This window comes from Schistosoma mansoni, chromosome 2, assembly GCF_000237925.1.
Source record: "Schistosoma mansoni strain Puerto Rico chromosome 2, complete genome".
Lineage (NCBI taxonomy): Eukaryota > Metazoa > Platyhelminthes > Trematoda > Strigeidida > Schistosomatidae > Schistosoma > Schistosoma mansoni.
In genome coordinates, this window is record NC_031496.1 from 2020504 (window position 1) to 2034386 (window position 13883).

Consider the following 13883-nt stretch of genomic DNA (forward strand, 5'->3'; position numbering starts at 1 on the left):
TCAAATACAATACGGAGAACACCAACTTTATCTTAGTTGATTGAGAAACTCTGTAAGATGTGGGAAGTTTCACGTATCTGATAAGCATCATTGATGAACAAGGAGGATCTGATGCAGATGTGAAGGCGAGGATTGGCAAAACAAGGACAACATGCCTACAGTTGAACAACATATGAAACACAAAACAACTATCTTCAAGCCAACATCAATGTGAGAATCTTCAATACGAACGTCGATACAGTTCTACTGTATGGAGCTGTATAGAGAGCTATCACAACCACCATCAAAATCTTACAAGTAATTATAAACAAATGTCTACGCAAAATACTCAATGTCCGTTGACTGGATATCATCAGCAACAGCCTACTATGGGCGAGTACAAACCAACTTCTAACTGAGGAGGAAATTAGGAAAATACGTTGAAAATGGATCGGACATACATTAAGGGAATCATCAAACTGCATCATGAGGCAAGCACTAATTTGAAATGCTGAAGAGGAGAGGAAAAGAGGAAGGCCGAAGAACATATAGTGTCGAAAATTGGAAGTAGACATGAAAAAGATGAATAACAACTGGAAAGAACTGGAAAGGATTGTGGAGGACAGGGTTGGATGTAGAATGCTGGTGGTCGGCCTATGCTTCTCCATCAAGTTGGTAACAGGCGTAAGTAAGTAAGTTAGTATGCTTCATCCTTTAAAAAAGACAAACATTTCTTCACCAATGCTGCTCATTTATAATCTGGTTGATTTCTGATTAAGTCCAATGTATCATTATTCCTTCTATTTATATAACGGCCTGTTTTCCTTTTTTAAAAGTACTTTCAAGGTAGAAATAATATAAAGTTCATCAAGGGTTAATCAGCATTGTCTTCCTTTTCATTTTCAACTTAATTGACCTGTATATATATATATATATATATATATCAACTGAAAATGTAAAAACTATTATCAGAAGGGGTTTTGTGGAGATTTAGTATTTTCATAGTTGAAAGCGTCAGTCTGGCGCGAGACTGGTAGGTCCTGGGTTCGAATCTTGCTCACGAAGCGGGATCGTGGATGCATACTGCTGAGGAGTTCTATAATAGGACGAAACGGCAGTCAAGCAGTGCTTCCAGGTTTTCTCTGGTGGTCTAGCTTCAATTGACTCACTCTTTCAACTAATCGATATTTATTGATTTTTGGGATTTAGAATAGACGAACACAAATAAACGTTGATCGATCAATCATAAACTATATAGAACCTTAGACATAGGTGTAATAGTCCAACTTGTCCCAGAATCATATCGTTGCACTAAAAGATGACATGAACAAGATGATGATAAGATGAATAATAATTAAGGTGAAAGACCTATTTGTTGCTTTTTATCACACTAGTCAGTACTGGATCCCCTGATGGGTAAAGCATGTCCAGATCACCGAAGATGTATGGAACTGTAGTGAAAGGGAACCCAAATGGGGACACTCGAATATATTTCGACACAAGTTCACAGAATATCTTACTAAAATCTGAGAACCACACATTTTGCAAAATGTCAATCAATTGTCTCACACTTGGAGATTCCTTTCTCAAATATCAGTCAATCGTCTCAGACTTCATTGTTCCTGAATTTCCATAACAATTGCTTTCTGTTCCCATCCATTTCTTCTTGAACTTCTACTGTCAGACATTCAAATCCTGACTATTGTTATATACTACTCATGTCGATATAAGTAGCACATACCACAGCATCATCAATCAGTTTATAACCAAATGATAAAATCATTATTTTAACAAAAAACTGTACAATAGAAAAAGTAATAACGAAAGTTGTTTGGGTAGGTACATAATTAGTTTAAATGTAGTAAATTACTGGAAATTTAGACAGATTCAACTGAATCAGACATTTTGAACATGTTCCAAATTGACGATCTACCTACTTTAAACAGTATAAAGTTGATTGGATAACCTATTCAGTATACAATGACCCAGAGAACCATATACCGATCGCCCCCAAATACCCTGGTACGGCCGAGAGTGGAGAGAGTCCGCTTTCCCTCTCCAAATGCTCACACACGGCCACTCGTATAAAGCCTCTATCAAGGAAGTCTTACTCATTGCCTTCTCGTAGCATTACTGTTGTTTACGAAATCGAGAGGACGAAAAGCGAATGTGCGGCGCTTTACCCGGGTTGGTGAATACGGCGAGTCCACCTAGGGGAGTTGGAAAACCCTCATTCCAAACCAATGGTGGACATGGGCTGGCTCCAGGATCCTGAGGGAACAAATGGCGTATGAATCAATGGTTGGTCACCGGCTACCATGGGACTGCAACTCCTTACGATGCTCCATTGCCTTTTGGATTAGTCCTTTAGGTCATAGGCTCGGGAGTGTGACCCCCTAAGAAAACTACCTACTTCAGTTTGGGCACTCAGGCAGTATCTCAGCCCAATTTATATTCGATAATTTCGATGTTTGATTATACTTCCATGAAAAGAAGTTTAGACCAAGTTGTCAAGCAAGACATTAGATCTATTTCAAATTCATTTGTTGAGATTTACACAAATACCATTTTTCTTCTTTATTACCTAAATGTTGCATGGCAACAAAACTTCTAATTATCCATGTACATAGTGATTTATTATCTGTGGTGTATTATGTAATTCCTATTACCTATAAATATCATCACACAAATTTCAAATATAATAAATAGTCATAATATAAATAAATCAACTAGCTTTCTAATATTCTGATTAGTTGCTAGGATAGTAGGGGGGGAAGGGGGAGGGAGGGAGAGATGAATTCTTATATGATTATTACCATGGTATTGTTTCTTGGTCGATACTAATGATAACATTCTAGTTATGAACTGAAATTATACTGATCAGTAGTTGCGTAGTAATAAAAAAAACAAAATGACATTAATATAATATACGTAATCCATTTTTGATACTTCTTTAACTCTAATTGACATTTATATCTTTCGAAAGAAATTATGAATAAATGGTAATATTATCAGTATAAGGGGAAACGTGAAAGAATCTGATGATTATTTAATCCTAGTATGGAATTCCTCAGAACTGCCCTTCAACAACCTGACATCAGGGAATCAAGCCTGGTATCCTACAATGTTAGATATTAACACCGCTAGATGCCAGCTAATCAGTATAAAGTTTCAGGGATTGGAGGTTCTGTGTTTTGGAAATAGTTGAATTTTCGAAGTTTAAATGATGAATTGATTTTAACTAAGTTACCATTGGAAACAACTCTATGGGCGAAACAACAAACCAGATTCCATCCAGTGGAGTAAGAAATCAGGAAGAAGCGCTGGAAGTGGATCGGGCACACTTTGAGGAAATCACCCAATTGCGTCACAAGACAAGCCCTCACTTAGAATCCTGAAGGTCAAAGAAGAAGAGGAAGATCAAAGAACACAATACTCTGAGAAATAGAGATAGACATGAGAAGAATGAACAACAATTGGATAGAAATAGAAAGGGAGGGTGGGGAGAGAGTGGGTTAGAGAATGGTGGTCGGCGGCCTATGCTCTATTGGGAGTAACAGACGTAGGTAAGTATGGAATACCTTAGCAATATATTTCGACAACCTCTCATCAGGGAATCAAGTCTGGTATCGTACGATGTTAGATATGAACACTGCTAGATACCAGCTCATGAGTCAAGAGTTTCAGGAATTGGAGGTTCTGGGTTTAATTCTCGTTTAGGGTATCGTGAATGTGTAACACTGAGGAGTTGCCTAGCAAGGCGAAACAGCTTTTAAAGCTTTCAAGTTTTGGATAGTTGTCTAGTTATGATTAGTTAGTAAGTTAAACTACGTAAATAATAATATTACCATTAGTTTCCTTCCACTTTCTATCTCTCTCTCTTAGGTATTATGCTAAACGTTGCTTCTTATCCCTTATTGAAAATATGGCAAAACATATGATTTTGATAAGAGATGCTGTATTAATGGATTGTATACAATTTTTGGAACAATGTGAATGTAAGTCAAAGGATATTTAGTGTTTTTCGTGGTTGATGTTGGACCCAGGTTTCTTTCTAGTTAACATTGGTTGGCAATATGTTTCTGTAATCTTGCGATAACTGATATTTCCTATAGGGTTCGAAAGATTAGTCAGTCAGTCACAACGTAGAACTTCGTACGTACGTACATCAGTTCGAGTTGTCATTACCACATTATCACACTGATGCAGTTGTCCATTCAAATCCCATAGTGGTAGAAGTAGTAAGAGTATAAGCAGTAGTTGGAAAGATTAGGGTTTGAAGATGTTATTGAAGGAGTATAACACAGTGAAATAAATTTGGAAAGAGAGAAAGGATAGGGATATGAGGAATTCAGAGAATTAGAATTTGGTAGAACACAAACAGTGGATGCACCTTCGCCATTGCAAACGATTTTGAGCCATGTCATTCAAGGTCTCTAACAATCGATTGCTATCATCTCGCGAATCCCAACCAGGTAGTCTACACCTATCAACATGGCCCAGTCCAATTGTCAGTGACTTCATGGACTTGTGCCACGTTTCGGTCTGGTCGCCCCTAGCTTTCTTCCAACCTACTCCTACTCGATAAAACATCGCACGTCGGGGCAGTCGGTGGTTGGGCATACGTAACACGTGTTCCAGCCATCTCAACTGATGAAGTTTCATTACTTCATCAATCGATTTGCAATCCTTACATAGTACCCGTTTCCTAACATTTGCATTACTTACCCGGTGGTCCCAGGATATACGAGTAATGCTTCGAAGACACCTATGATTGAATACTAGTAGCCTACGAATATCCTCTACTCTTATCGGCCATGTTTCACTGCTATGAAGTAGGTACATTGGTTCAAAAGATTAGACAAACATTAGGTTAGTTATTGTTCAATGAACAATCAATAGAAATATCTCAATCCTACGAAAAGGGATTCATGGTCTGAAAAGATCATATACCTGTGATATGAGTTTCAATAACTCGTCCTGAATAGGTCTCTTGAAAAATGGTAGCACACACTTTACTAATGAATGTCAACTAGTATGAAAACTGAATAACAGGACGTTTTGTCAATTGTTTTCAACTCTACAAAATAATCACTTCAGATACCATGCATTTTGACAAGTTTACACTTAAAGAATATCCTTTGATGACATTGTTTATTTCCAGAGTCAATTAAAGCTAGACCACTATGAAAAACCTGGAAGCACTGGAAGACAGTTTCGTCCTAGTATGGGACTCTTCAGCAGTACGCATCCACGGTCCCTGAGTTCGAACCCCACGGGTAGAATCTTGAATGCGCACTGCTAAGGAGTCCCATATGATATTTACTGCCTATATATTAGCAATAGGTCAAGGGAAAACCCATAAAAATCAGTATTTCATTACAAGTATTTTAAAAGATTCCTAAAGTTTTTTCTAACGTCTTATTTGGTTTATCAACAGCAAATCTGGTTAGAATCATTGACCAATAGAATTAGTTTAGTCAAGATGGAGGTGGTACCCTACACTCTCACAATTTGAAAGATGTTGATAAGTCTTGTCGATTTGAACGCTATATTTGTTTTCCTAAGCTATTCTGGTAACCCACAGGCTAGAACTACTCAGCGACTTGAACACCAGAGGGAAGACGCAAGTATAAGTGAAAAAAATACTCTACTCCAAGGTTAGTTCTTGTACAGAAAATTATGGGTATTTATAGATGTTAGCGTCTGTTAAATCAACATCATATTTCAGCCAATTCGTTAACGACATAATATGCTACCGACCAATAATAGCACGCCACGTTGGAATTCTAGAATGTTCCATCATACTCTGATTGGCTAGGGCTCTTCGGCTCCTTTTAGGCCTCTGGAGGCTCCGTTGAAGTTCTCCGGAAGCCGACTCAACAGATGTTAAAAGTGAGATTCAGTTGTGTTGTGCCCACTACAAAACTTTAAAGATTATGCATGAACACTATAAAGGATTTCTAAATTGTAATAACACATCTGTTCACAGCGCTTTGGATTCCATCAGTTCATTACCTACATTTATGTTGTCTTGTAACCGCTGTCTAATATCAAGTGTCCAGTTATCAATCAAAATCCTCATTCTAATTCAGTACAGTATATACTCCATAGTCTAATATCTCTGACTTGGCCAATTACACGCCCATCTATCACTACTGTCCATGAGCCGGCAACTAGGTTCCTATTTGTCAACCTTTGAGTTCAGAATTAGCAACTAACCTTTACTTACTTACGCCTGTTACTCCCAATGGAGCATAGGCAGCCGACCAGCATTCTCCGACCCACTCTATCCTGGGCCTTCTTTTCTAGTTCTATCCAATTTTTGTTCAACCAACCTTTACGATATTTATATTTCAAATAAATATTGTTTATATACTTAACATACCAGACCATATCACCCATAAAATTTGGAATAAAAATTGTACAGGAATAAGTCAAAAAATTGTTATGAATGTGGAGGCGGGTGGCGGAGATTGTAAGTAATCGACTGGTAACAAAATTGTAACAGTAAATTGTATAATTATAGTTGATAAGTGTAAGGATGGCTCGTTAGTAAACTCTAGGAAGCATTAAGAAGCCCAGAAAGAGCCGAAGACATTCCATCCAATCACCACTTGGGGAACATTCTAGAATGTTGACGTGTAGCTTCCCTATTGGATGGATAAGAATGACCTCGTATATGCCTATTAGCTGTCCGAAGTGATGATTTACTTTCAGCTAAAACACTATAAAAACATGAGATTTTTGTACTATATTTGACACTGTTTTTGGGGAATAAAATCCCTACTTACACTGGTCTTCTATCTTCTCATTTTGCGATGTTGCGGGTTTGGATCGTTCAAGTAATCTAATAGTACACGGCCTAGTAAGAATCAAAGCTCTAGATATAATAGTGGCAGTGTTCTTCTTTATGGCAGTGAAACATGGCCGATAAGAGTAGAGGATATTCGTAGGCTGCTAGTATTCAATCATAGGTATCTTCGAAGCATTACTCGTATATCCTGGGACCACCGGGTAAGTAATGCAAATGTTAGGAAACGGGTACTATGTAAGGATTGCAAATCGATTGATGAAGTAATGAAACTTCATCAGTTGAGATGGCTGGGACACGTGTTACGTATGCCCAACCACCGACTGCCCCGACGTGCGATGTTTTATCGAGTAGGAGTAGGTTGGAAGAAAGCTAGGGGTGGCCAGACCAAAATGTGGCACAAGTCCATGAAGTCACTGACAATTGGACTGAGCCATGTCGATAGGTGTAGACTACCTGGTTGGGATTTGAATGGACAACTGCATCTCTGTGCTAATGTGGTATGGCAACTGGAACTGATGTACGTACGTACGTACGAAGTTCTACGTTGTGACTGACGGACTGACTGAAGTCAACGGAAAACTTGTGAGAAATAGAATATATATATCTACATAGTAATCTATAACAAAGTTATCATTGATGCCAATTCTAAAAACTAGTTTCAACTTTTACATTATCGAATCCATTCTAACAATCAACTAGTTATATCCTACTATCATCATTTTCAACTCACATTGACCTTGATAGTATCTTTGTTTATATGAATACTATAGAATGAATAGTCTAATCTTTGTGTGTGTATGTGAGGTTGGTATTTGTAGATGAAGAATTTGTCACTTTACTGAAAACAGGTAAAATATTACAATGTAAATTCATTTAGTATTGTTTGTTTGAATGACGAGTCCCAAATGGGACGAAACGCGCGTCAAACTGGATTCCACTACTGGCCACTATCCATCGTTGCTTACTATGCTTGTGAATTAAGGTATATCGAGGCAATACGCACAGTATGCACATATGCCAATTAGAGACTGACCATTTGCAGTCCTAAAAACATCAATGGGAAGATTCAAACAAACAATACTAAGTGAATTTAAACTTCACCCCATTGCACAAGCAAGTGGCTATCAGGACTCAATGGCCGAGTGAATAACGCGATAGCGTTTGAAGTGAAAGATATTGGGTTCGAGTCCCAAAGTGAACATCAACTCTGAGATGGAGGTACATCCAGCTAGTGACGAGTCCCAAATAGGACGAATCACGCGTCAAACTGGATTCCACTACTGGCCACTATCCATCTTTGCTTACCAATCTACAACAAAGTTATAACTGATGCCAATTCTAACAACTAGTTCCAACTTTTACATTATCGAATCCATTCTAACAATCAACTAGTTATATCCTACTATCATCATTTTCAACTCACATTGACCTTGATAGTATCTTTATTTATATGAATACTATAGAATGAATAGTCTAATCTTTGTGTGTGTATGTGAGGTTGGTATTTGTAGATGAAGAATTTGTCACTTTACTGAAAACAGGTAAAATATTACAATGTAAATGTTAATTGGACTTGGTATTTGTTATATCTAGAGCTTTAGATTCTTACTATACCACGTACTACTAGACTACTTGAGCGATCGAACCCGCAACGTCGTAAGAGAGAAGATAGAAGACGAGTAAGTAGGAACTTTTATTCCCCAAAAACAGTGTCAAATATAGTACAAAAATCTCATGTTTTTATAGTGTTTTAGCTGAAAGTAAATCATCATTACAGACAACTAATAGGCATATACGAGGTCATTCTTATCCATCCAATAAGGAAGCTACACGTTGACATTCTAGAATGTTCCTCTAGCAGTGATTGGATGGAATGTCTTCGGCTCCTTCTGGGCTTCTTGAAGGCTTACTAGAGTTTACCAACGAGCCATCCCTACAGTATTGTTGTTTACTTGAATCTTCCCATTGATATTTAGAACTTATTGGAATATATATACATATGCCAATAAGTGACTGATGAATTTCAATCCTAAAGAACAATGAGAAGATTCAAGTTAACAACAATATCAAATGAATTTGAACTTTATCTCATTGCACATTAAAAAGCTCGTTTGGCTTTTGCCAACATACGTCACTTATGGCGAAGACAAGATATCCGTCTATCAATTAAGGGACGAGTAAACTGCGCAGCAGTTCGTTCTGTTCTACTTTATGGCTGTGAAACATGGCCATTAACAGAAGATACTCGTAAGTTACTAGTATTTGACCACAGATGTCTTAGAAATATTGCTCGCATCTGGTGGGATCACAGGGTAAGTAATAGTGAGGTTAGACACAAGGTATTAGGGAATGATGGTAAATCAGTTGATGAGATCATGAATCTTCATCGACTGAGATGGTTGGGCCACGTGTTACGTATGCATGAACACTGATTACCACGACGTGCAATGCTGACTAGTGTAGGGGATGGTTGGAAAAGAGTTAGGGGCGACCAAACCAAAACGTGGCATCAGTGCTTGAAAGCACTAACTTCTAGTCTGAGGCATGTTGGTAGATGCAGACTACTTGACTGGTGTCCGCGCGACTATCGTAATCAATAATTGGAGACTCTAGGTGACATGGCTCAGAATCGATCACAACGGCGTAAATGTATACACCCTTTATCTTCGCTCAAACCTTAATATTAATATCACTTCATATCTGTCTTTCTTCCTATACTATATCCTTATATACAACCTTTCTTTTATATATTACCACCACTAAATTAACTATTTCTATGAATCCGGTGTTGATCTTGTTGTGCTAACGAGGTATGGCAACTTGGACCGATGCATAAATGTGTCTGGTCCTACGTTTTAGCTGACTGACTGACTGACATTCAGGTGGCTATCAAGAATCAGTTACTAAGTGGATAACACAATGGCGTTTGAAGCAAACGGTACTGAGTTTGAGTCTCAGAATGAACATCAATTCCGAGATTCAGGTACATCCAGCTGATGTATCCCAAATTGGACGAAACGCGAGTTCTGAATTCCACTACTCGTTACTATCCATCTTTGCTTGTAAATGTTAATTGTCTTTATTATACCAAAGTGGTGATTTTATCTCGATACTGTTATGAGTGGCTCTAAAGTAGGATATTTGTATGTAAAATAAATAGTATCTAGTTCTTCAACTGATGTCAATTCAATATTGAAAACTATCTATTCATTCACTTAGTATTACTTGTTTGAATCTTCTTATTAATGTTTAGGACTGCAACTAGTCAGTCTCTAATTCGTATATGTGCATACTGTGCGTAGTGCCTCGATATAGCCTTATTTCACAAGCATTATAAGCAAAGATGGATAGTGACTAACAGTGGAATCCAGTTTGACGCGCGTTTCGTCCTATTCGGGACTCGTCACTAGCTGGATGTACCTGCATCTCAAATTTGTTGATGTTCACTCTGGTACTCGAATTCAGTACCTTTCAATGTCTCGATATAGTCTTATTTCATAAGCATTGTACTGGATTCGAGTCCCAGAGTGAACATCAACTTTGAGATGCAGGTACATCCGGCTGACGAGTCCCAAATAGGATAAAACACGCGTCAAACTGGATTCCACTACTAACCACTATCCAACTTATCTATTCACTGTTTTAATTTATGAATTCACCCTAATAATAATTTCACTTGATTTCATTCTAGTATATGGACGTAATATAAAAGCTGTTATTGATCAACCAATTGAATCCCAAAAAATTCATCCAGGACAAAATACGATTACATATGAAGCACGTTTATTGAAATCCCTTCTATTAGAACTTATTCAAGGTTAAGATACAAGCCAAGTATTGAATATGATCATGTTTGATCCTGAAAAGAAAGTCGTCAAAATGATTCCTTACTTTTAATGAACGCTTGTATAGTGTTGAGATAGTGAAGAAGAAGAAGATTTGTAGCTGAGGTAGATGATTTTGATGAAGTTTTGTTGTCAACCAAATTATCCAGTTCAGAGAACAAACCTTCTGTAGTTGTTTACCCGGTCGAGTCTCTGTGTGTGTGTGTATGTATGCTAAACTTTTGATTCCCAGTGGTTCATGTATATAAATAAACAAAATTGGATTTATTTTGTTTATATTCTTTTCATGATTGTTAGTAATATCATGTATATTTATAATTTTAGTAAAAGTACTATCGCTGAAATACTCGTAATATCAGTCAGTCAGTCAGCTACAACGTAGGACCTACACCTACGCCATTGTGATCGATTCTGAGCCATGTCACTCAGAGTCTCCAATTATTGATTACGATAGTCGCGCGGACACCAGTCAAGTAGTCTGCATCTACCAACACGGCTCAGAGTAGAAGTTAGTGCTTTCAAGCACTGATGCCACGTTTTGGTTTGGCCGCTCCTACCTCTCTTTCAACCATCCCCAATAATGGTCAGCATAGCGCGTTGTGGTAATCGGTGTTCAGGTATACTTAACACGTGGCCCAACCATCTCAATCGATGAACATTCACAACCCCATCAACTAATTTACCATCACTCCCTAATACCCTGTGCCTAACCTCACTATCACTTATCCGGTGATCCCAGCAGATATGAGCTAAAATCTGGGAGTTGGACGTAATCCCACCCAACTGGTCACAATCTCTGATTGTCCCAATATATAAGAAGGGGCCAAAATCATCCTGTGATAACCATAGAGGAATTAATCTAACTAAGATAGCATCTGAAATACTTGCCTCAATTATCATCTTACGCCTAACTAAGACTTGTGAATTGCAAACGCGAGAAAATCAGGCTGGCTTAAGACCTGTTTGCAACTGTATCGACAACATATTCACTATTCGTCAGGTTTTAGAGCACAGACTTAATACTGTTTAGGCAAAATAATTTCCATTAGAAGATATGATGTTAGCCTATATAGTCACTGAGTATTGGATTAAAGTATAATGATACGTGTAGAATGGAGAAGAATGAACAAAAATTGGATAGAACTAGAAAGGAAGGTTCAGGACAGATTGGTTTGGAGAATGTTGGTCGGCGGCCTATGCTCCATTGGGAGTAACAGGCGTAGGTAAGTCTCAGTGGTCTAAAGGTTAAGTGTTTTCATGTGAGACCAAAAGACCTGAGTTCAAGTCCCGCGTGCGGAATCTTAGCAGGTACTCTTGAAGAGTCCCACTCTAGGACGAAACAGCTGTCCAGTCTCCTCAGGTTTTTCATAATCTTCAAGTTTTAATCGACCTATCAATTCAATTACTAAAAATTTTTAATGATATGAAGTTAGGTAAAATTGTCCAATGACATATGTAGTGTAGTGAACAAGAACACTAGTTGGGGGACAATCGAATGTATTTAGGCACAAAATTAAAGATTACCCCACTAAATTTCGATAACCATACAATGAACAGTTAATTTCGTCCTATTTCGGACTCAGCTGGATGTACCTGCATCTCATAGTTGATGTTTACTCTGGGAATCGAACCCAGTACCCTCGCTTCAAACACCATCGCGTTGTCGACTCGGCCACTAAGTCGTGATAGCCACTTGCTTGTGCGATGGGGTGAAGTTTAAATTCACTTAGTATTGTTTGTTTGAATCTTCCCATTGATGTTTTTAGGACTGCAAATGGTCAGTCTCTAATTGGCATATGTGCATACTGTGCGTATTGTCTCGATATAGCCTTAATTCACAAGCATGGTAAGCAAAAATGGATATTGGCTAGCAGTGGAATCGAGGAAGTGCATTTCGTCCTATTTGGGACTCGTCAGCTGGTCAGTCGGTCTTCTGCCTTAATACATTCTATGTCTGACCATCACCATATACTACTTATATACGGATATAAGTAGACTACACCACATTAGTTTCTATGTTCAAATAACTTAGATATATATAAGAATATTAAGAGGGTAACAACAACAATGCAAATAAAAAAAATTAAATCCATGTCAATTGATCAATGATCAAACATTTTTCTTCGACATTCATCTGAATGTAAATTTTTTTCTGTCTTGTTGAAAAGTGTATGCAACCATAACAACAAGGTTTAATGTTTGTATAAACGGCATATACAATGTAAGGTTAGAAAGTTTTGTATCATTGGTTTATATCGTTAAGTTACTAGATGAAGTGAGGAATGACACCGCAACTAATGAATAGCTTAGATATTACTAAAAAAAAGATTTCAGCAGTATTTCAAATGGAATATCGTTTTTTTGAATCAATGGAATGTCATAGTGACTACGGATAGATAGATAGATAGATAGATGGTGTTTTTGTAAGTATTGTATATTCATAACTTCATGTGATATTGAATCTAAGATATTCAGAGCTCATGGTAGGCACAGCAATTGTTCATTTATTTATATATTTGAACACATCAATATTGGTACAAGGGGGCACCAAATACATATGCGCCACACAAATCTCATTTGATATGTGTGAGGGTTGTGATACTTCCCAGGTGCCCAAACTGAAGCAGGTGATTAACTTAGGGGGTCACACTCTGAGCCTTTGACCTAAAGGTCTAATCCACAAGGAAGTGGAGCATCTTGAGGAGATGCAGTCCTATGGCAGTCGGTGACCAACGATTGATTTTATACACCATTTGTTTCTTCAGGATACTGGAGCCAGCCCATGTGCACCATTAGTTTGGAATGAGGGTTTTCCAACTCCCCTAGGTGGATCCTTCATATCCACAAACTCGGTTAAAGTGCCGGACATTCGCTTTTCGTAAATAACATTAACGCCACGAGAAGGCAGTGAGTAGAACTTCTGTGGCAGAGGCTATAAACGCGTGGCCATATGAGATCATTTTGAGAGGGAGGGCAGAATCTCCCCACTTTCGGCCGTATCAGGGCATTCGGTGGCCAAACATTGTTGTGACTTTATAAAATAAGAACGTCATATCCAATTCGTTATGTTTTTATGTTCGGCTTTTTATCACGTGAATTATCCACCAATTGGGATACGATTTGTCTAATCTTAACACTGTGCCAAATCAATGACGTTCGATCAGGATGAGCAGTCTAGCGTCCTTATTTGTCCCTTATCCGTCTAGCCCTTCTAATTGAGTCCAAAAACACCAATTACAGCT

The 13883-nt window shown here is 38.0% G+C and overlaps 1 protein-coding gene across 1 annotated transcript in view; it reads left to right on the forward strand.

The window, feature by feature from the left end:
• The window catches only part of Smp_166420 (hypothetical protein), a gene marked incomplete at both ends in the record, with an annotated part of 28452 nt that extends 17834 nt beyond the window's left edge, over nt 1-10618 (forward strand). The window contains 2 exons of the mRNA XM_018795300.1: nt 3865-3977; nt 10488-10618. Of these exons, the coding sequence (XP_018649626.1) occupies nt 3865-3977; nt 10488-10618 (244 nt within the window). The remainder of the gene's footprint in view (nt 1-3864; nt 3978-10487) is intronic.
• Nucleotides 10619-13883: the final 3265 nt, after the last annotated feature.